Source organism: Micromys minutus (genome assembly GCF_963924665.1).
Source record: "Micromys minutus genome assembly, chromosome: 15".
Taxonomy (NCBI): Eukaryota; Metazoa; Chordata; class Mammalia; order Rodentia; family Muridae; genus Micromys; species Micromys minutus.
In genome coordinates this window covers 29,380,528-29,405,746 of record NC_137984.1, presented here as the reverse complement: position 1 = coordinate 29,405,746, position 25,219 = coordinate 29,380,528, and the positions used below count along the sequence as shown (strand labels likewise).

The 25,219-nt window shown below is 43.3% G+C and overlaps 1 protein-coding gene across 1 annotated transcript; it reads left to right on the top strand.

Annotated features, from left to right (window-relative positions):
* Positions 1-9,877: 9,877 nt before the first annotated feature.
* SAMD7 (sterile alpha motif domain containing 7) lies at positions 9,878-24,001 on the top strand (the record flags this gene model as incomplete). The annotated part of the gene is made up of 7 exons (XM_080929159.1): positions 9,878-9,975; positions 11,950-12,074; positions 12,899-12,977; positions 14,547-15,157; positions 16,679-16,797; positions 20,022-20,132; positions 23,807-24,001. 7 exons carry the CDS (start codon positions 9,878-9,880, stop codon positions 23,999-24,001), a joined length of 1,338 nt encoding a protein of 445 aa, XP_080785285.1.
* Positions 24,002-25,219: the final 1,218 nt, after the last annotated feature.

Below are 25,219 nucleotides of genomic sequence, written 5' to 3'. Positions count from 1 at the left end.
GACAGCTGAAGTCAATCACTCTCATCGGCCACACCGGGGAGGAGCACCACAACACCGGGTGAGACAATTCTGTGTTCCGAAGAATCTGAGGTCACGAGACCCCTATTTTCTTGGAACTTTCTCACAATCACTCAGAAGTCCCCTCACATGATTTTATTCTTGGACTCTGTTCTAATAATTCACAATTTAAGTAGATTTCCAGTTTTGCTTAAATTGTGAAATAATCATAATCTGCAATAAATAGATAAATAAATAGATATGGTACATTATATTTCTATATGGAAATTATTTTCAAGTGCTTGTGTGGTCAGAAGTGTCTGTATCAAAGCAACTGACTCCACAAGATCATAAGCAATCCTCAGTTTTCTGTACGTCTACAGAAAGTCATAGATACAAGAATATTAATTGAAAACAAAATTGAAAGCTAAATCTCTATTTTTATATGGCTATGATATAATTAAGTTATCGGCCTTTCTTGTGATAGTTCAGAAGTGGGGGTCTGAAGTTCACTGTCACAGTATGAACAGGGTGCCAGTCCAGTCACTGAAAGAGGCTAAGAGTAGGGAGAAAATGACTTTGACCTTAGGTTTCTTTTCTTCAACTACCTAGCTGAGCATTTGTCCTTAGTTCCAGATGTCCCTACTGGTTAACGGGTCGGTCAGGAGACAGCGCTAGAGAATGTGACAGTTCCACTATGTCTGAACAAGGGGAGAAAAGTAACAATAACTTTTCACCCCTACCCTCCCCCAACCCCGCGCAGCCAAGGGTGTTCTGGGGTGCAGACAGGGCAGCTGTTCATGGTGAGCAGAAGCTCCTTTAGCCCTGACTGGCTCTTGGCCCACATCTCCTGAGGTTTCCTGGAAACACTGGCCTGGAACACCCTGAGCAGCTTCTGGGCACCAGAGCCCTAGAGGCACCTCCACGCCCCTGGGTTCCATATAAGAAGCAGAATGCTTCTCGGACACTTGCTAATGTGGACCTCCAAGACTGGGGGCAAAATAACACTGTCGCCAAGAGTGTTTTAGGGGCTACATAAACCGGAGAGGGGACCTGACACTAAGAAGGACATCATTATGAACACACCATAATGAGGAATAAAACTAGGACCAGGAGAATTAAGGGAGAAGGCACAGCCCCTGAACAGTATCTGACGGCCCTTCTCCCAACCTGTACTTCCCTACTAGAGATCTTGTCTTCCTTCCTTCCTTTTCTTTCTCCTCCTCCTCCTCCTCTTCCTTCTTCTTCTTCTCTCTACCCCCCTCTCTCTCCCTCCCTCTCCCTCTCCCTCTCCCCCTCTCTCTCTCCCTCTCCCTCTCCCCCTCTCTCTCCCTCTCCCTCTCCCCCTCTCTCTCCCTCTCCCTCTCTCTCTCTTCCTCTCTCTCTCTCTCCCTCTCTCTCTCTCTTCCTCTCTCTCTCTCTCTCTCTCTCTCTCTCTCTCTCTCTCTCTCTTTCTCTCTCTCTCTCTCCTTTTAGAAACAAAGTCTCATGCTTTCTAAGCTGGCCTCAGACTCACTAGGGAGCCAATGATAACAGAGGATGATGGGTTCCTGATCCCATTGCAGACATGGGCTACCATACCCAGCTTATGCAGTGTTGGGTGCTAGGCAAATGCTCCAGCAACCAAGCCACATTCCAGCAAACCATATAAATTACATGTGCAACGTTCTGACCATCTCTACCTCTCAGTTAATTAGAGGAAAGGGTTGCTTTGACTGGCAGTTTCAGAGAGCTCTCAGTCCATCTCAGCAGAGCAAGTTGTGCTGGTGGGAGCTCGGGGCAGAGGCTCTGGGTGGGGAGCAGTGTGAGGAGAGGGTTTGTTAACAAAGGCAGTGGGAAGGAAGAAGAGTATACCAGACTGGAACAAGAGGTGGCTTTAGACGTCAAGCCTTGACCAACCATGACCTATTTCTGACAGGCAGGGCCCACCTCTTTGTCCTCCATAGTCTTAACATAACACCACAGCTGGGGTGCAAGCTGACGTGCACCCCAAATGATTGATAAGGCCGTTACTTGTGTTCTCCATTCTCCCTCCCCGTGAGCTTCAATTCCCTGCAGCAATAAACAGCCAGAGCCCCGTGAACTCACTCTAGCGGCCATGACTCTGGGAGATCTTTCTCTTCAGCTCTCTGTAGGGAGGAGATTAGGGAGAGGCTGCAGTGCCTGGGTGGGGACTCCGGGGAGCAGTGACCCTGCGAGGAGAGTGGGGGAATTTGTACTTCATACTGCAGCACAGCAGACTGGGCAGAAGCCAGCCACAGATAATCAGAACCCGGGTCTCCCTGAAAGCTTCTGTCTCACCTGCCAGCGCTTCCTTCCTTAACAGGCTCAGCCATCTCCTGAGTGGGGGCTGGTGTGGTGAGCGAGAGACATAACACCCACAAGCGGGATCTTGGGGGTAAGATGAGGCCACAGACAATTTATAGTTAGGTCCCGAGCTTCCTACCAGTAGGACAAAGAGAGCGGCATTCTACTTACATGACTTGAATGATTCCTGCAATCCTACTGAGACCCTATTATTGAAGAAATAATCCCAATTTCTCTTAGTAACACAGGCAAGGAAATGTTTATTTTGTGGATCTCCAACAGAAAACTGCAGTCGAAGGACATAAAATTCTTTTACAAGTCTTCTCTTTGTAACGTGTAAGACATTGGCTGGGCTGTGGAGACGGCTCGGTAAAGTGCTTGTTTATAAGAGGGAGGTCCTGAGTTCATCCCAGAGTCTGCTTTAAGAAGCTGAGCCTAGTTGTCCAGCACAGAACGAGCCCAGTGGGTTTCTTGTGCATTTTGCTTTGATATTTTTGTCTCATTGATTTAACTTTTAAAAGTGTGTTTGTCTATTTTGATTTTGCTGGGGGGGGGCTGTTGTTTTCTTGAGTGTTTTTGAAAAAGAGGAGGAGAAAGAGGGAGAGAGCATGAAGTTGGGTGGTTGGGAGGTGGGGAGAAGCTGGAAGGGGTTAGGAGATGGTAAATAATATGATCAAAATACGTTATATAAAAACATTAATAAATGTAAAATAATAATAATAATAATAATAATAATAATAATAATAATAATAATCTAGTCCTAGTGAATATCTACCTGTGGTCCCAGAACTGGGGGAAGTTAATACAGAAGGAGTCCTGGAGTTTACTGGCCAATCAGCCTAGCCTGCTTGCTGAGTTCCCGCCTGTGAGAGACCCTGTCTTAAAAAATAAAGTGGACAAAATCCTGAAGAACAAGACCTGAAGATGACCACTGATCTCCATACATAAGATCAAATACAGATACACACACACACACACACACACACACACACACGACATACAGACATATACATACACACACAACACTTACAGACACAGACAGACACACAGACACATACATATATGTGTACACACATTCAACACACACATATATGCACACTATATTTTAGAAATCAAATAAGAACACTTAGTTGCCTGTGACAACAGTAGGGCAATAACAGTCCATAGAACTGTGACTAGAAGGAATTGTCTAAGTATGCGTTCATACCACTGCCTGCATTGCTCAAAAAGCGCTTTGTGCGGAATTTCTGAAACGAAGACACAAAGTCTCAGTGACTTACCCAGGTGATACAGCTGTGTCCTTTATGTCCCCACTGCTGAGCACTGCTTCAGGATCAACAGTCTATAGTAAGCACGGTTGTTAATGTTGACTCCTTGTGACAGAGGAGCACCTGACTTCATACTGGAAACTAAAGCATTATATGGACAACTTTGAGGAGGAATTTTAGTCTGGCAACATGGCTGCTCCAATCACATCAAAAGTCTCTCTAGGTCTGGGTGACTGGGCTGGAATGCGGACATGCTCTTGCTCTTGGTGCACATCTTTAACCCCTAACGATGACAGTAAAGTTGATTTGCAGAGCATGTTTGAAAGTAATGTTTAGTTGGTAGGCAGACAAAGTGACAAAGCACAGAAAGATTTGACAGACTAGGATACGGCCAACTCTCACGACAAGAGGAAAGAGAGGTAACACACAGAGAGAGCATCACAGACAGAAGAAGGAGGGAGGCACTTTTCCCAGGAGAGTTTTACAGAGACAGGTTGAAGAGAGAACAAGTGAGTCACAGGTAAAGGCATAACAGGACAGAGAATAGGAGCCAGAATATCAGAACAGATCGCTAGAGCTGGTTTGAAGCCAAGCAGAGCAATTGAGTCAGAAGCTGAGAAAAGTCAGTTTGAATCAGTCAGCTTGGAGAGGAGTTTGAGCCAGAAAAGCTGAGTTGAACCAACCAGCCAGAGTTCAGACAGAACAAGAAAGGGGGGGACTTATTCAGCAGCAAGTCTCAGAGGCAGAAAACAATTCTAGAACTATTTAAGGTTACATGGAGGCTAGAAGTTTCCAGGACTAGGCCTAGGTTAGCAGACTGAGGCAGTAAACCCCAGAGTCAACAATAACAAGACAATAAAAGTTACATTTACACAACTTTAATTTTTACATTAAATTCTAATTTTGTGCTTTGCCCTAGTTTATTATAAGCTGTATATTGTCAGCAATATAATATAAGCTATATTTTCATAATAGTATGTTATTAGAACAAACTATTATCTTCAGCTCACTGATTCCTTTGACAGTACATGAACTGCAGTTGCTCATTGTCAAGGCTGTAAATGTGTCTGAAGCAAATGAAACAGGATATGTTTTAAAATATTATGTCCTCTCTTCCCTATAAAGTGTCAACTCTCACCTGGAGCATGAAGGGTTTTCTTACTGTACACACACACACAAAAGGAAGCAGCTGTTGTTTCTAGAAAGTTCATCTTTTTAAATGCTTAAAATTAAATCATGCTGCTCTGTAGAAAATAACTTCCCTTTTTCCATCAATGCCTGTCGGAGATGCAAACTGAGAAATAATTGTGTTACTTATCCACAGCTATTTTCCTTTTGTTTGAAACTGAATAGTGGTATTAGATGAATGCCCACAAAGCATCTTAAAGGCTAAGGAAGGATTATGCTAAAGGCTAAACTCTGAGACAGGTTTATGTGCCCCGCACTGCACTTTCCTTGGGCTTAACATCTTTTAGCCTATCTGTGGACGATGTCCGAGGGCAGGGTTGCTATTGGGAAACAGAATTAAGCAACTTAGTTGAATTTGTATTTAAGGCAAGGTTTATCTTCATTAAGAAAGAGCTGTCAGCGGGGGCATCCACCAAGCACCTAAGAAGCTGCTGCTGCTGCAGAAGGTAGGACAGAGGCTCTGGTGGTCTTCACGTGGGCGGTGCAAAACCAACCCTTAGAGAGGATGGAAGTGCACACATCTTACAGGTCTACCTCTTGAGTCATTCAAACTAACTACGCTTAGCAAGATGTCGCACATAAAAAACTAAAAGGTCACTTTTATCATAGAAGTTGGTTACGTTTATCAGTTTCATTGGGTCTGTATTAGCAGTAAGTCAGCTCATTAAGTAATGGTTTAACTGAATTTGTCAAAGGGCAAAGATTCTATTCAATTTCTGCCAGATAAACACCGTGAGGTTTTGTGTCCATGAGGTAGGAGTAATTGTTTGTTTGTATTTTAAGTAAGATCAGTTCAGTGCTGATCAGTTTATATGTTTAAGCATTTTATCATCTTCAAATAGACAATCTCTTCGCATTGCTGTTACTCGTTACTACCCACTTTGGTTTTGTCAGAGTATGTTATGTGTAACAACGAGGTTCATTGGGAAATTCTCACATGCACTGGGACCATTGTCACCCCATCACCCTCTCTCGTTCTCTTCCCACGCCTGTGATTCCTTCTTTCCAAACAGTGCCTCTCTGCTTCTGTGTCTTTCGTCTGGAACACAAAGAGTGCTTGGGGTGCTGGCAGAAACATGAATGAGGGGTATCTGCAGGAGTGTGGCCTTTACCAGAAGCTATATTGCTGAAGATGTTTCCCACAATCATCGGTAGCTTAGGTAGCCTACAGATACTTGGAGGAGGGTGTTTTGTTTCATTGTGACAGTGTTGTTGCTATATATTCTAGGACAGTCTTGAACTCACGGTCTTCCTGCCTCTGTCCCAAGGTTAGAGATTTCAGGCATGTGCTACCACACCCAGCCTTAGATCGTTTTAATGGCCTCCATTACTAGAGTGAACTAAATTTTTTAAATCATGTTGTATGAAATATAAACTATCAGATTAGAAATTTCAGAAAAAGGTACTATGAGTAATCAATGATACTAAGGAAACAAATCTATGCTAATTTAATTTTATGCGAATTTAAAAATTTTTAATTTATCCTTTAATTAAAATACCTAATATTGAAGCCTATCATGTGAGTGCTTTTATAATTTCACATTAGTATGGGCACCTAGATTCTGTTGAATCCAAGCAGAACATATGTAATTTCTACTTGTTTAGTGATGATGAAGACTTGTCTTTTTTCATTATAATAACTATGAAATTGAAATTTCAAGAAGGCCTGGTTATTTCTAATGTCAAAGAGCTTTCTAGAATGAGAAGAAGCAGAAGAGAAGAGGAGCGCACATGGAACCATCTGTCTTCAGCAACACTTCCCAGGGCATGGGAGGTGAGAGGATTCGAGAGGAATTCAAGAAGGTGCTAAAGACAATGCTTTGCCAAGGGGAGATTCACTTGAAAGCCATTCTGAGTGTTCCAGTACTAACTGCCTTTGTTTCTTTCCTTACTCTGTGATAGGATTTCAGAAAAGATTGATTGTTAGTTAACAGCACATTTAAGTCCAGTTATCTTTTAAAGTGGAGTGTTGGTGACATATTTTAAACCAGTGGGAAGAAAGCTTTCTAGGGGCTGGGGAGACAGCACAGTCAGTAAAGAGGCTCTGTGCAAGCTTGAGGACATAAATTCAGACCTCCAGCACCCGTGTAATAAACCATGTAGTGGCACATACTTGTAACCTCAGCGCAGGTGGCAGAGACATAAGGACCCCTGAAGCTCACTGGTTAGCTGTGCTCGCTTCAATAAAAGACCCTGTCTCAAAAAAATAAGTGGGGAGCAATCAAGAAAAACAGCACCCAAGATCTGTATGTATGCATGCACACACTTTCACACACACACATACCAGAGTTCACACATACTACATGCAAATGTATACATGTACACATGCAAATGTGTACACATCTCACACATTCAACAAACACTACACACACCACTCAACACATACTCCACACATGCACATATGCACACATGAACCTGTATGCACACACACAACACATTCAAGATACACTACACACACATGCAGGAATGTGCACACACACACACAAACACCCCCACACACACACACCACTCAATACACACTCACATCCTGGATATGGGCAACTCAAACCTCAGAATATAATGAACATTAACAGTCCAGCCAATTAAAACCGGATACAATCAGCCTGCACCTGCCGCTGTGCACTGGACACCATTCAGTAAGAATCTGCTGATGTAGCAGGGGTTCGGTTCACAGAGTGCTTGTCTTACTACTATTACCCTGATCAGTTGAGACAGAATTAGCACTAGCTAAGTCAAGTGTGTGCCTTGGGAGGGGTTTGTTGAGGGTAAGCGTCTGAAGGCAGAGATTAAGGCATCTTCATCCTGCTAATGTGCTGGCCATCCAGGATTAGAGCTCTGGGTCAAGGAAATCCACCCAACTGCAGACCTCAGCACAGAGCCCTCTCTGCTTTGAGATTATCAGTCGTGCTCTACACTGAGACGAACCACCTACAGCTTCCCTCAAGAGCTCCAACGACTGCAGCAGAGTTACCTGGCTCAGAGCCTGTCAACGTATGTGCAAAGTAAAGGCGAATACTCAGGAAATACAAAAGTTAATATTTCAAAGCTTGTAGGTTGATCATATAAACTAGTACCTTCCAATGAGGCAGTTTGGGGACAACATTGATTTGGGCTTTTTAAATGTCTATATGGGGGATGAAGGAACCCTAGAAACTTTTCCTTGAAAACGTTTTGGTTGTACTTGCTTTACAGTGTCATTTGATTTGGGACAGTACCAGTATTCTGTGAGATAACATAATGGTGACTATACGCCTTCACTTATTTTTCCCCCAAAAGTCATAGAATACAAACCAAGAGTGAACATAATGTAAACTATGGACTTTGTTGACTCGTTGATCATCACAAATACACAGCTAAGACAGAATGTTGACTGCGTTTGAGTGTCGAGAGGAGAATGTTTAGAACTCTGTGTTCACTCAATTTCCTGTGCACCTAAAATTGCTCTGGGGAAACCAAATCCACAGGTGTAATTAACAGCTGGAGGCACACACCTGGTAGGAAGACTATCGTGAGAGATGACAAGGGTTTTCTTTTTGTGTTATTATTATTGTGAGTGGCCGATGTGTGTGTGTGTGTGTGTGTGTGTGTGTGTGTGTAGCATATGAATGCTACAGTGCACATGTGAAGATCAGCAAAGAAACCTTAGGGGGTCAATTACAAAAATACATTAAAAATAACCACTCCAAAAAACAAACAAACAAACAACCTTTAAAAATAGGGAAATGAAGAGGGAATGCGTCTGAGGGGAGAGGAGGGGGAGGAGGAGCTGGGAGGGGGGAGGGAGAGGCATTGTGGTTGGTATATATTGTATGAGAGAACAATCTATTTTCAATTTAGAAAAACAGACAAATGGCCAAAGCCAGCAATGCGTTGCCCATGTACTTGAATTTTCCAGCTGATCAGATTTATATCTGAAAAGAAAATTGGAAAAGCCATAGCATCTCTAACTTCTGTTACATTTTTAGTTTTCAGACTGTCCCAATAAATTTATAGGTATTTTTAAAAATAACACCAAGTGGCACACAAGAAAGGGAAGAAAGAAGAAAGAAAAACAAATATCTCCACGAAAAATCAGAGAATTTCCTGCTTTTCTTTTTTTTTTTTTTTTAACCATGGCAGGGATTGAACCCAGGGCTCACGGATGCTGGGAAGTCCCATTCCTTTCCTTTTTGTCTTAGATTTTTAGGATGACAATTGAGAATGAAAGAAAAGAGAAAAATGACCTGTTATCTAGTGTTGTTTAATATTTAAAATTATTCCAAGGACACCAAATTCAATGAGAAACTGTAAGGGACCCAGCATCCCTTTAACCACAGATCCTCCCTAATCACTGGATTCTGAAGGCAACATAAGCAAACATGTATTTATATGCACATGAACATAATTTGGTCCTCTGTTCTAATTAAACCATCTTAGGCAGCCAGCCCACATCCACCCTAATTAGATATCATTTTAGCCATTAAGAGGAATTCTCTCTCCTCATTTTCTGTTTTAATCTTATCAACTATATAGGAGTATTTTCTGAACATATGGGTTTGTGCATTTCCACCTCTGGAAATAGTTGTGAGAAGGGAGCTGGTGGCTCTGCAAGATTCCAGGGCTGCTTCTGTGTTCTCATTGCTTTGAGGCGGTGCAGCATTGCCCTGTGGGCTATAACAAATTCCAGGGGGCACACAGAGAGTGTAAGGCACTTCCTTTCTTGGGGGGAGGTTTTGTATAATCTGAAAGCCTAGTGGAATTAATCTTTCCAAGTGTTCTGAAAGTACCAAGAGGTTATCATTGTGTTTAAGAAGAATTCAAGTAATTCACAAAAGTGTAGGCATACAGACATGAGTTCAGTCCCCAGAACACACACAAAAGCAAAACAGGTATAATAGCGTGCTACTGTGATCCTAGCTCTGGACCAACAAAACAGGAGAATGCCTGGGCATCACTGGCCAGTCCCAGGTGCCCAAAACACAAAGTAGACTGCTCTTGAGGAACAAGATACACGTGCTTTTCACACGTGTATAAATGAGTACACACATACACACATAGAGGAAAATGTTTTCCAGTGGGTTATTTGTTAATGTACATGTCTGTTTCTTTTTAGATTTCCAGCGGAGTCAAGAAATCTGATGACAAACCCAGTGATGTCTGTGAACTCTTTACTGACATCAGGACCCCAGAGGGTCCCAATGGCTCCCTCACCATTTGGGCCTCCAATTGTGGACAGGTATTTCTCTCCAATCTAATAGTGCAATCATAGGAGAGGACAGGGCTGGAGAGATGGCTCAGTGGTTAAGAGCACTGACTGTTCTTCCAAGTCAAATCCCAGCAACCACACGGTGGCTTACAACCTTCTGTAATGGGATCTGATGCCCTCTTCTGGTGTGTCTGAAGACAGTGATAGTGTAGATATATATAATAAATAAGTCTTTTTTTAAAAAGAAGAGAGCCTGATAAAACATCACCAGAGTTTGGGATAATGTAAGCATTAGATGATAAAGAACACAGAGGTTATCTTCATGGACTGTGGTACCATGACTCAAGGCACTCCCTGGCCTCACCTTCAAGCGTAAGGCACTGCTTTCCCTCGGAAGCTTGTTTCACCTACTAATTCACTAAGAAATCACATTTATTTGGAACACAACCGGTATTACCAAGTGCAAAAACTGCTAGATTAGACTTCTAAGGCCACCATAATAAAACACAGAAGACAGCATGGTTTCAATAACAGAAATTCCATGCTGAAGAGATTGGTCAGAGGTCACAGCACTGGCTGACCTTTCCAGAGGAGCAGGTTCAATTCCCAGCACTCACATGACAGCTCACAGTTGTCTCTAACTCTAGTTTCAGTGGATCCAACACCCTTTTTGGCCTTTCCAACACTGCACACACATAACACACAGACATACATCAGGTGAGATGTCCATAAACATATTTTTAAGTAAAGGTAAAAATCAAAGATATTTTGGTCCTCAGTTTTGAAATCTACAAGTCCAAACTCATGGTGTTGCCCAGTTCATTTCTGGTGAGTTCCACTTCCTGTGTCCTTGCTTGGCCTGTCTTCTGTGTGCACATGCAGGTGTTCTCTGTGTGCACATGCAGGTGTCCTCTGTGTGCATATGCAGGTGTTCTCTGTGTGCACATGCAGGTGTTCTCTGTGTGTGCATGCAGGTGTCCTCTGTGTGCACATGCAGAATGCCCTCCAGAGTCTTCTACTCATTTTAAAAGAAAACCAATCCTATCAGATTAAGGTTCTATCTTAACTAAATCTGCAGCATCTGAATTCCTGGAAAGCTTGTCAGAAAAAATCAATAGCAGTGAATTATAAGCATTTTGGTTGCATGTTCTGGCAATATCCTAGCTTCCCTTCTTTAGAATGATTTGACATTCTATAGAGAAAATAAAACGCACTAATTGTCCTTGTTCACAGAATTTAAACAACAAAATGTGACCCAGAAAGGCTTCTGTAATTTGCAAAATAAGCAACTTGCCCTCTGAGGTGACCAAACATTAATCCTCGGTGGCAGATGCCACCAAAGAATCATTAAATAAGGACAGAGGATCACTAAGACCAGACTGTGTGGTCAGAACTAATGCCCATTGTAAATATTCTGACCATGGCATTGACTTGAGCGGGTCATTCCCCGAGATAACCCTAAGCTATCTTGCATGCTGTGGCCTCTCCTCCTAATCTTTCTCACCATATTTTTCCATAATCAGTGAGACTTCAGTGTATCACTTCTTCTGCTCCTCAGTTTCAATGGAGTTCCAAGTGGCTATTAAAAGCCCAGCACATAAGTGAACTAGTTACTTTTGTGTTGCTGAATATGCCTTATATACTTTAAAGGGGCAGACAAGTGCTGGCCCACACTTCCAGAGGATCTGTCCATCACACAAGGAAGGTGATGGTCTACCGCAGAATAACTCATGCCATCCTGGGCCAGGAAAGGGCCGATGCTGGCCTTCTGTTCACCGTCTTCTCTGACTTCATCAAGTTCTCATGAGATCTCAGCCACATTCTCCACCCCGGTAACCCTCTTGAAATGCCCTCATGAATGTGCCAAGAAGCATGCCTCAATTTTCTATATGATCCTAACTCTAGTTAACAGTGAACTTTGATTATCACACTAAGCAATAGAAACTTCCTAAAATTCCAACCATTTTCTACCTATTTTATGTCTTTTTTCCCCCTTCCTCCTAGAGATGTCTTGTCTTCCGGTATAGCTTCAACTGACCCAAGTCAGTTTTGTGTTCCTTCCCAATTTGGATCTGCTGGCCTCCCAAATGCAAATGTCCCAAACCCTCTGCCGGGTCACTTCTACTCAGGTATGAGCAATGCGCACCTGGGCCAGGCTGTGGAACCCTGTTTGAACAGTGGCTGTGTCACGGGTGCTGGAGAACTGGGTGGGAGTTTACACCTGTGCAATTTGCACACTTGCTTTCCTGGTTGAGCTTCTGGTACTACCATTGTGTAAGCAAGGGTGAGTTGCTTAGCTCTTCCAGGTACCAATTTAATCATGAATGAGGGAAGACTCGCAGCATTCGAAGAGCTGAGGAATTTCAAAGAGATTTGAGCTGAGAGTTAATTTCTTGTGGCAGCTCATGTCTGGGGAATAACAATGTTACAAACTTACAAGTTGGTGATTGACTTCCAATGTCTGCACCATAAAGATATGAGATGATAGATGTGTTAATTATCTTGATTTAACCATTCTTCCAATGTAAGCATGTATCAAAACATTTCATTGTACCTTGAAAATGAATATAATTAGGACAAGAAAAAAGCAGACCAATCAAACTCAGGTTTTTAGGCTTGACAGCAAGAACCTTGATTTGCTGGGCTATCCTGGGACCACCAGAAATATGATTTTAACAGGCCCTCGCTTTCCCTTTTCAAGTATAACAGGAAAGTGGCACCTGAAGATTGACAATTAAAATTTTATAATAAAAGGTTATCTGCTGTTGATTCAGGAGTGTTTATTGGGTTCTCACCAAACTAAGATTCTCAGCAGTAATGAGCTAATACCATTACCCACATCCCATTCCAACCTAAGACTTTCTGAAGATTCGGTTTTGAATTCTTTTATTACTTTCAAGTGCATGCTTTTAACTTGTTTTGGTGATGGTATGGTTCTTTCTCCACCCTCAAGGCTGGGGCATTTTACCACCTGAACCCATAAAGGCAGTGACCACAAGGAATGAGATGTTTGAAAGACATCACGCTGCCAGGTAACCTAACAATATTGCTTGGTTTGTCTTCTCTTTATTACCTGCACTCCTTGTTCATGAGTTTGTTTTAAGTAAATTGAATGAATCCATATAAATATAATAAGTGTACATAATGGATATGATAAAGAACATATGCCACACACACACACACACACACACACACACACACACACACACCAATCATTTAGTCATTTACAGAGGTCCTTCGGGTACATTATAGAATATATTACAAACATATATACAAGCGTTGTAATAGTAAAAGGAAGAGTAAAAATCAGACAGTGGGGTCTGGGGATTTAACAGTTTAGTAAAAACGCTTGCTGCACCTTGTGTCTTGAGGTCACATCCACATACAAAGCCCGGTGTGGGTGCACATGCTTTTAATCTCAGGGACAGAAACAGGGATCAGCAACAGAAGGCTTTCTGGGACTTGCTGTCCAGTCAGCCTAGCCAAAAACAGGTGAGCCAAAGGTTAGGTAAAAGACCTATCTTGATGGAAGAGGATAGAGAGAAACAGGAAGAAACCTATGGTCTCTGCATGCATGTGCACAGGTACACACTACACACAACACATACATGTACCTCCCCATGCTCACACCACAAAGAGTGGATAGATTGCACCTTCAGAGGCTTCCCATTGACCCATAATAAAACCTGCTGGCTGTGAATCCTCTGCAGTTTCCACTGGCAGATTCCACTCTGAGATTTCTGCCTTCCGTCATTTCAGCTCTGGATGAAGAGAGGAGTGCAGCTCACCAAGTCCACTTCAGAGGACCCCACCCACACTCAGGAAGTCCCATATCATCCTAGCAATGGTCTTCCGCTTTTGCGGTCAGCAGTAAATAAGGCACATCCATAATAAACAGATTTTGACCTCAGGAAGAGGGAAGACATGGGCTTACAGTTTCCCACCACAGAACTCTGAGGGTCCAGGCGGTGGCTGAAAGCAAGCCTCCTTTCCTAGACGTCCGTCTATGCACATTGACGTAGACCCGCCAAGACAAGCACTAATTTAGTCCCACTGACTATCATTGCACTGAGGAATTAAGCACCTCTATGAAGTTCAGTGTCTGGCAGGAAACTACTTAGAGCTGCACCGTCCCCATACCTATTAAAGCTGAGTACAACAGGCCACTGTCTGGACACGGATCTCAGGTGTGCATTATAACATGCACACCAATCCTCCACTTGCAGGCCCTCTTCCATAGGCCACGTTCTTAACAGTGCAGGGATAGGGAAAGGGAAATAGGAGCTGGTTAAGAAAGGCAAGGGCTGTTAAAATCATGATTCTGGGTGGCTCAGGAAATCAAGGTGTTTGCTGCTAAACCTGACAATTCGAGTTTGATCCCTGGCACCCACAAAGTAGAAGGAGATTCAATGTCCTCACATTGTCATCTGACTTCCACAACACACAATGACATTCATGTATCTACATCTCCACACACTAGATAGATGATAGGTAGGTAGATAAATAGATAGATAGATAGATAGATAGATAGATAGATAACTGTAAAATAGATTTCTAATGATTGTCTGATGATTGTATAAACTATATTATATTGTTTTCAGGACAGAAATGGAAATGTATTCTCTTTACCAGCAACGTAGAATGGAAAGAGTTAATCCCAAAGGACTCTCTGGTCTGGGGATACCACTCTTCTATGGGTCAACTTGCCTGGGTGGCCCCACAGGTTTCCAGGGCAGGAGCACACTACCATCCAGTGATGTGCATTTTCACAGGAGCACCGTCAGACAGCTTCAGGGAAACCCTATTCTGCTAGCGACTAGACCACACTTGACAGAGTGCTGGGGCCAGAAATACCGACTCAGGAGAGGTGTAGTTTACCAGAAGCCTCCAGAGATCGACGCCGAGAGTTTCAAAAGTCAAGTGGAAGATAAAAGCTCAGGTCAGATGCCCACAGTTCCCTATGAAGAGGAAGAGTATATCAAAGATCCAGAAATCGACGTAGACAGCCAGCAGAAGTCAAGGGTCACTGATGGAAAGTCAACTACAGTCCTCACCAACCCCCTCGGAGAGCTCCAGCCAAACCAGAGAAAAGCCTCTTCCCTGGAGGCAAAGGCGTGGGACGATGGCAAGGGGAAGCCGGCTGAACAGGACTATGAAGACTGTGATGAAAAGAATGAGGTCTGCCTGCCGGTCTCTATTCTGACTCTGCCAGGTTAGTGTCTGGGACCAAGGGCACGTCCCCAGCAGCTCCAGGGTGGCAGCTTCTTCCCCCTGTGGAGGGAAGTGATAGCCCTGCTCCTTCTGGCCTCCAGCCCCATTTTCAGGCCCTCTGTCTACCTCCTCATCTCCATCCTGTAAAAAGTACTTACGTATTCATATTATATGCGTATGGGGGCTTTCCCAGCATGTCTGTAGGTACATCGGGAGTGTACAGTGCTCACAGAAACCAGAAAAGAGCAGCGGGTTGTTTGGTGGTTGTGAGCTGCCATGTGGGAGTTGAGATTCAAACCCAGGTCATTTGGGAGATACAGTCGGTGCTCTTAAGTACTGGACCATTTCTCCTGTCTCCACCTCCATTTTCTTAATGCCATTTTAAGTGACTTCTTAGAGGTCATTTCATTACATTACTTTTCATAAGTCATATTAAAAGCAACACACTCTCGCTATAGCTGTATAAAAACCACTCAACACAGATTCAAAGAGTTAAGTATAAGAAAGTATGGAGATTTTTAATTAAAAATTTAATTTAATTAACTGTGATGTCTTCAGCACAGAGACCTTTTATTCTACAATATAAATTCTATCTCCCCTGTTTCCAAACGTAGAAAAATCAACCAAAGCCCAAACTTTTCAGCTTTATAAGTATTATGGTATTTCGGAGAAAAATCCCATATCGGGTAGCTCCTTGGCACTTGTTTAGAAAAAACAAATTAAAACACAGACACGTGATGTGGTCCTGATTGTTGCGGTTTCCTTCCTGACACTGTGATAGAACAGTGTGACTAAAGTAATGTAAGAGAAGTGTCCATTCAGGTTGCAGTTCTACAGGAGCTCAAGACAGGAACTTGACCTGCCTGCTTGCTATTCTACTCGGCCTCACCTCCAAGGCGTGAATTCACTTCATGGCTGAAGAACAATTCTGCTTGCCCTCTTACAGGAAGGTTTATAATAATTAGCTTTTTTTATATGGTTTAAGACCACCTACCTAGGGGATGGTAATGCCCACAGTGGGCTGGGCCCTCCCACATCAACTGACAATCAAGACGACCCTCAGCCCCCGACAGACCTGCCAACACATGAATCTGATTTAGGCAATGATCCCATTGAGTGTCCCTTATTGGATAATTTCAGGTTGTGTCAATTTGATGGTTAAGCTAGAGCACTGAAGTAGTCACCATACCCACTGCTTCACCCTGAGGGTCTTGGCTCACAAATGCTCAGATCATGATGGTCTCAGGAGAGCACAGAACATGGTGCATTAGTATGAATGCTCACAGAGCCTTTCTATCAGCACCTCAGAGATCATAGAGCAAATCTGGAACCTCTCTATTCATTTATTTACATCACTGAAGGGACTTTAAGACAGGGGAAACAAACTTGGCCTATATAAATGGTGCACCCTGGGGTGACAGACGTTAGTGGGTTCACATAGCTAAATGCAAACCTGTGTTCTGAGCTTCTCCTCCCCAATGGAAATTCTATACCACATGATAGTTTTCTTTTCACGTAAAAGGGACACAGGAGCCGGTTGCACTTAGGGAAAACCGTTCTTTGTCTGCTATTCAGAAGTGGACTGTGGACGATGTGTATGACTTCATCCGAAGCCTTCCAGGCTGTTCAGACTATGCCCAGGTAACTTCACATGTTTTCACAATTGGGAGAGTTTGAAAGTATTTAATACATGACGAGCTTTGTGTGTCTGCCCCTGAAAAGAATTCTATTTTATGGCTCTGTCGCTCACGGAGAGGTGCCTATGACTGGTGGCCACAGGTGTCAGAGAAAGCTGGGGAAGCCGTTATTTAGTTTCATTTACTGTTCTGTCAAGACTTACCAGAAAGGTGACTCAGAGGCTAAATATCCAGGAAAAATGAGAAATACTTACTACATACGTACTTTGTCCTGAGAAAGAACAAAAGGGGCTTGAACATGGTTCAATCAGTAGACTGTCCTACAAGCAAGAGGACTTTAATTAAATTCCAAGAAGTCTCTCTCTCTCTCTCTCTCTCTCTCTCTCTCTCTCTCTCTCTCCCTCCCTCCCTCCCTCCCTCCCTCTCTCTCTCTCTCTCTCTCTCTCACACACACACACACACACATGCACACACACACATACACACACCTACACACATATACACACACATACAGACATACACATACCTACACACACATACACATACATACACACATGCACACACACACACATACCCACACCACATACAAGCACAAATCTGGCAACAGTGTCACATATGTCTTATGCTTTACATTTTTACATTCTTTGTCCCTTTGTGGATAGACAGAAGTCATACAAACATCAATGTTTCTGACTTTACTGGCTTGTTGTCTGTCGCCAACAGGGTACCAGTAGTCCAAGGAAATCTACCATTTATTTCTAGAAGTTTCTCACATGCACAAATAGAGTGGTCACATTTTGAAGTCTCCCTTTGGGCTATGGCAGATGACATCAACTGCAAGGCCCAGCTGCCCTGCGAAGCACCAATGCGACTCTCTGAGAAATAACTGCAGAAATGAGGAGACACCAGTGCATTCTGGGTACACAGCCCAGAAAGACCAGTTCACACATAGTTCTCACAGAGGCTTTTCCAACAATGTCTTCTTGACTTTTATTCACAACCCCATACTTTGAATGTTTTTTTTTCAACTTCCTGGGACAGGTCAACTTTACACCCACTGTCTCTCCTCTTTGCTAGCCTCATGCAAATGAAGTCTTGAAACCCTGTCTAGTATCGAGTGTGACAGCACATACCTGGAATCTCTGCACTAGGAAGCTCGGTCAAAAAAAACTGTGAGTTCGAGGCCAGACTAAGCTATACGATGGGACACATCCCCCCATCTGAAACAAAGAACAAAGCCTTGAGAAAACCAAGCCCTACACAGATTTAATTGTTTAAATCATACACGTGTCGTCGGCACTGTGGTACTTCCTACTGTACTGTAACTTGTTCTTGTTATCTTCTCTATGAAAGAAGCTTAATCAAAAAGCAAAAGCAAGGAAAGACATACAGAGCTGCAGCGAGGAGGTTGGTGAGAAGCTGTTCAGGAACGGCCAGGAAACTCTTCAACAGTTTGCTCTAAGCAAATGGCCAGTTCAAGGAACTTGGCAGATAAATTATTCATCTCTATCAATATCTAAAATTGCTAAAAAAAAAAAAAAAAAAAAAAAAAAAAACCAAAAACAAAAACACAGGTATGGACCTGTGTCATACTCATGACATAATCTGCACCAGTAAGAAGGGTACCTCAAGCCTACGCGGCACAAAGTGCTGTGTCCAATCCCTAATACCACGTAAACACTAGCATGGCGGCACAAGCCTATGATCCCACTGGAGTCTGAATGTCAAGGTCATTCTTGACTACACAGCCAGTTTGGGTGCCAAACTGGGCTGTATGAGGCCCTGTCTCAAAAGCAAAACAAAACAAAACAAAACAAAAAACCCAAGACCAAAATAAAAATAAAACCATAGATATTCAGGAGCCTTCAGCACCTAAGATGGTCACCTCCACAAGAGGCTGGTTGACATTGCCGGCTGGCCAGAAATGTACCAAGTAGAAGAACCCAGGACTGAGAGATGACTGGACGTGTTTGGTACACCACAGGCACCTACAGACCCAAGGGGACAGGATTAGGAGAATGACAGGGAGCAGAGCCCAGAACTCTTGAGAATGAAGAATGACAGGAAGTGACAGAATGGCCACAACAGCGTCCCACCCCATTTCATCAATGGCCACAACAGTGTCCCACCCCATTTCATCAATGGCCACAACAGTGTCCCACCCCATTTCATCAATGGCCACAAGAGCACCCCAACCCATTTCATCAATGGCCACAAGAGCACCCCAACCCATTTCATCAATGGCCACAAGAGTGTCCTACTCCACTTGTGAAGGGAAGAGAGGAGAGGGAAGATATGGAGGTGTAATATTTTGAAATGGTAGTGACCCACTTAAATGTTAATGGAACCACAACGGTGAGGTTGGAGATTAAAGAAGGGTTCTCACCGTGAACACCTACCATGGGAAGGATGAAGAGCCACATCAAACATGCAGAGATCGAGCCCTCTTCCACTAATCAGGCAGTGGCAATTTTAGGCCCATCATTCAGACTTATGGGGACTGTGCCACTGTTCTCTTTTCCTTTCTTTCTAAATTAGAAGGTTGTCTGAAAATGAACGAGAACCCTATAAGATCTAAAGTCTGAGGAGGGTAGGGGAGATGTGAAGAGCATGCTCAGAGGTAAGCACAGAAGGCTTAGTTGGACGTTATGTGGTGAAACCACCGCAGATCAACACATTTCTTCATATCCACTTCCTTACCTGAGTGAAACCTCTAACCATCAGCAGTAGTCTTCCCAGCCTAAAAGAAAGGCATCATGGGACTGAATAGCGTCAGAGCAGGCCCTGCTGGGAAGGCCCAGTGGCCAACTCTTACCCATGCTTTCCTGGCCCTTTTCACTATATACTTAACTCAGAAGACAAAAGGCATTGCATTTGCCTGCATGCTGTTGTTGGGGTTGGCCCCGCCTACCATCCCTTTACTCAAGGATGGACACTACAATGCCCTATGGGATGCAGAGTAATTAAGACCTGCTGCCCTCGGATAATTACTCCAGACTGAAGTGAGTCCAACAAACAGAACTATGGAGCATTCCAAATATTACTAAGGACAACATGGCACTGGAGCCCAGACAAACCAACAACAAAAGAAAGGTTTATATAGCTCTGTGTCACCTCCAAGTCGCTTTTTATAAGCAAATAGTCCAACACCAAACCATCTGCATATAAAGTGAAGACTTAGCTAGAGACTCAGAAGCTAGGCTAATAAAGACTTTTGTGTTTCTTCAGGTCTTTAAGGACCATGCAATTGATGGAGAAACATTGCCCCTTCTCACAGAACAGCATCTTCGAGGCACCATGGGACTCAAGCTGGGGCCAGCACTAAAAATTCAGTCTCAGGTATATAATTGCACATAACTTAGTATGTAGCAATGATGAAAAGCCCAAGAGAAATGGGTTACATTGTGGTGTTGTAATATTAATATGGAATACTCACTTAGGTTTGTTTTTAGCCTCTACCCCCCTTTCCTCCCCCCATAATTGGGGCTGTGTTAGAAGAGAGGTCACCAAAAAGCACCCGACGAGAGTGATGTACAATTCCCGTGCGGCAGGAAGGAAATCATGGCTGTGTGCTGGTGAATGGTTAGCAGTTCCATCTCTTTATAAAGGGAAACAGATCCTGCTTGGTGACACTCACGGTGCCAATGACTCCCACTGCAACGGACAAGAGCCTAAATGTCTCTGGATACAGAATTGGGAAGAGACACATATTAACGCCACATCTCTGGGACTTAAACCAAATAAAACAGGCAGATTGTATCTCGGGTGTAGATGTCTCTAAGAACAAAGATACCAATAAACAATAATGATAGATAATTTTGGTTTAAAGCAGGAATCAGTGAGCTCTAAATCTAAATCTGTATTACTTCCATTTGCAATACAATTTACTTAATTTTAGGTTTATTTAAGTTTTAATGATAGCTTGTTTCAACAACTAGCTTGCAAACTTTCTATAAAAGAAAAAAAGGGGGGTAATAATTGGCTTTTGAGAGCTGACAAGGCCAACTCCAGTACCACCAGTGTCTCTGGATGGCTTCCTTATCGAATTACAGCCTCTGGTTCTTCTCCCTGTGTCTCCTCCCAAACCGGAGTTACTCACGTAACGGTGAAGTGCGATTGGCTTATACCTAAGACAATCATGTCATCCTCCTGCTACAAACCCTGTAAAAGCTCCACGGTCAAGGTGAAAGCATAGCATTTATATTTCTCACCAGCACATCCATCAGATGACTTCATCCTGCATCCATCAGATGACCTCATCCTAGCAGCACCTCTAGGCTCCAGCTCACTTGCTCCTGACAGCTCCCTGAACGCTGTAGACTTACTCTCTGCCAGGGCACCCATGCCATCTGGAATGTCCCTCCCCAGTGTCCTCCTTCTTTGCTTGCTTTTCTGTTGAGGGTTTTGTTTGATTGATTTTGTTCTCTTATTTATTTACTTACTTATTTATTTATTTTTGGTTGTTGTTGCTTTTTTGGATTTGTTTTCCTTTGAGACAGGATCACATTCTCTATCCCAGGCTAGCATCAAAGTCACAGCAAAGCTCCTGCCTCAGCCTGCTAAGTGCTTGGTGACAGGCTAGAGTTACCATGCCTAGTCCTTACCTTCGTCTTTGATCAATTCACCCCACTAAGGCATGCTCTGCTCACTTTATGTAAAGTGCACATGGCCCAGCCTTCATTTTAGAGTTTCTGCCTCTCTCTCTGCTCTCTTTTCTCCTAACATTACTTCGGGACCAACCATAAATATAACCTATCTGTTCATTGTGTGCAGTTTTCATTGTTATTTCAGTCTGACCCATTAGGACACGGGTTTCATGAGAGAAGGAATCTTTACTCTTTCATGGGCTTAAAGCATATCAGGTGTCATAATAGATCAACTATATTCTCCAAAGAGAGAGCTGTCCCTAAAGAATGAGCTTTCCCCAAAGAATGAGCTATCACAGATGACACAACTACTAGCTACTAGTGTGTCATCAAATTTATACAAGACTGAACCCATTAGCCAGAAATATGTATATCGGGACTAGAACTTCAGAATGTCCTTTCATGGCTAAAGAGATGGCTCAGTCAGTAAAGTGTTACCACACAAGCCTAAGCAACTGAGTTCAGATCCTCAGAAATCAGGGGAAAACAAAGCTAGCACTGCAAAGGCAGGGGGTTCCTGGAATCCACTGGCTACCTGTTCTCACCAAATCAGAGCAGCCTCGGTGAGAGGCTTTTACTTAAACAAACAAACAAAAAACGGTGAAAAGCAATGGGGCAGACTGTGTGTGGGCCTCTGGCCTCCACATGTTCTCCATCACACTCTTAAACATATACACACAAACACATTTAAAAAAAAAAAAGACTACCCATTGCTATAATTCTTTGTCGAAATTTTAGGATATGGAAATGTTTTAATCTTAATTGTATTGAGTGGATAGGTGTTGTTTCTGCATGTATTTTTATGTACCGTGTGTGCCTGGTGTTTCTGGGAACCAGAAGAGAGCATCTGATTGCCTGGAACTGGAGTTAGAGACATTTGTGAGTTGCTTGTGTGGGTGCTGGGAACGTGATTCAGGTCCTCTAGAAGAGTAGTAAGTACTCTAAGCCACTGAGCCATCTCTGCAGCAAAAAAAAAAAAAAAAAAAAAAAAAAAAAAAAAAAAAAAAAGAAAGAAAGAAAGAAAGAAAAAAAAAAAGAAAGAAAGATTATTCAGCACAGCATGTAGCGCCCACCTGTAATTCTGGGATTTTAGGATACTGAGACAGTGAGTTCAAGGCCAGTCTCAAAATAGAAAAGAAAGAGGATGCTTCTGTGGTAAACACCTCAACATTTTAATGTCTTCACCAGACTCCTGTTGCTGGTTTTGTTTGTTTGTTTACATTTTGTTTTGGGATAATTTTGGAAGTAGCAAATTTACAAAACTACTACAGAAAGTTTACCCTGCTCTGTCCAGTGTTAACATAACATCTTATGTAAAGGATACATTGTTGAAACTAAGCACTAACGTTGATACAATATGGAACTCTTTTTAAGTGATTTTTTTTTCTTTAGTGAGGATACTATGTCCCTTGGCAAACTTACAAAGACAGTTCCTAGGTCAGTTCTGTTTGACTTTGATTTGCTGTTGCTTGTTTCTGGGTTCCCATGTGGGAATTTTTCCTCCCTGAAAGCCAGTGGAGCTGTTAGGTTCTAAGTGCCATCTGCTAGCTAGACCAGATGGCTGGGGAAGGCCCACTTAGTGGTAGCTGTCCATCAAAGAAGACAGGCATGAAGTCCTTGTCACTGGGAACCAAAGTAGCAGAGTTGGAAGGCTCCAGTTAACACTTGGGAGTTCAGAGAGCAAACAATCAAGAGATTGCCATCGAATAAAATGAGAAGGCTTGGGTGTCCGAGGTGGAGACCCCATGAGAAAGGACATGATCAAGAGGAAAGACCCACCCCATGTCACAACAGAAACCTAGAGGGTGGATCTTAGTTAGGCATGCAATAAAAAGAGTGGGATTTGGAAATATATATATGTATGTGTGTGTGTATGTGTATATGTATATGAATATTAGCAGAGTGCAGCTGTATTTTGGATTTTAAATCATGCAGATGTGGCCTGGTTTCCATCCAGGGCCAAAATTATTGAGACAAGGGTAAGGGAACCCCAGAGGAGGAGCCCAGTGGTTAATGTCAAGGTACCGATGTCTGGATTTGTGGTTCACTGCTGACCGGATATGTGTTTTTGGTGGTGGTGTCACAGAGTGGAAAGGTGAGATAGAATGGACTTGGAGCAGATGGACCACAGCAAAACCAGGGGAGAAGAGGGAACGTGGAGCCAGCAGATAGCCAGTTTTACAGCTGCAAACATCACAAGACTCTGGAAGACAGACAAGGCCTACCACATACTAGGAGTGCACCTCCTACACCTATATAGATGTTCCACATCTGAAATTACCTCAGCCTCCTTCCCCCCTCATGGTTAATGCAGGGTTATCAAAAGAATCCACAGACTTAATCACTATAATTATTTTGTCTTCAAAGGTATCTCAGCATGTGGGAAACATGTTCTGTAAAAAACTTCCTTCACTTCCCACCCATGCAAGGCAAGCATTTGATCAGCCGGCAGACACATCCCCTCTTTTGGATATTAGTTCCTGGAGTGATGGTTTGAGCATTCCTGGTTCGCAGGATATAATGAGTCCGAAAAGAACTGAACAAGATGTTATGAGAAATTAAAAATACCCGAAGACACAGAAGTCCCTCTCAGTTTTCTAGAGTTACAGATGTTACCAGCATGGTGTGATGGACAAAGAGCGAGTTTTCCTGGAAGGATCTCACCCAACAGGCTTCCTGTCAAGCTGAAGCAAACCAAGCACCAAGGTTCTGAAGAACTGCCCTTAGGAGAAAATACTAACAGGGAGGGGGATTTTCACAAACATCTTGCAAGCTACAATTCGATGATTCTGTGAGGAAAATTCTGAAGAAATTGAGAGAGTGGAAGTTGAAAAGGAACAACTCTCTTCCGTCGTCGCTGATTCTGATGGAGACACGGGTGCTGATGAGAGAAGGTGGGGCAAAGCTGAGCACAGGCAGCACCTTATCTCTAGCCTGCAGCAACCAGCCTGGAGTGGGCCCTACGAGGGTGAAGTCAGGATTTGCCAGAGGGGTGGGGACAACTTATCTGTGCGGAACAGCTTGGAACTAGCGAGAGGAAGGTGATGATTAAGGTGGATGTGAAGACTCCATGTGGGGTCCCATCTTCCAACTTAATATTTGACAGAATGACTCTAAAGGCACACACGCGAGCACACACATGCACTGGCAACAGTAAGAATGTGTGTCTCACACATTCAAGTAAATAAATTCTAGCAGGAAGCCTTCAGGTTAGCTCACAGTCCCATTGTCCAGTGCCCTTGTACAGCTCTTCCCATAGAGTGTGCTGGACCAAAGAAACACACCTTCCTAATGAAGCACACCCTTAGGGCCTGACAGGGATTACTCCTGTGGCTTCTGATCCATTTTTACGTCAGTTTCCCTCTCCAGTTTCCCTGGGTAGAGAGCCCCACATGACTAACCTTGACAATGAACACCCGGAGCCTGCCAACGGCCTCCTGCCTTTCGGGTATGTGTAAGTGCCGTAGTCTTGGTGCACAGCCTAATGCCAGCTCACAAGACCTTGGTCCAGGCTCACTGCCAAGCCAGAATCCCTGCTAGGTCCCTGACCACAGAACTGTTGTTACAAACTTGCTGTTTTCAGTCATTGCATTTAGGGGTCCTTCTGCAGCCTTGGAACAAGTAGATTTAACTTACTGACGCAGACAGCGCAGTATTGACTACGTTTTCCGACTAGAAGGTGGACTTCCAAAGCCCTTTCCCCAGAGTCCTCATTTAGTTGTGATTGGTTAATTTGGTTGTTTTCCCCACCCATAACAAATGTTTTGTCTTATATAAAAC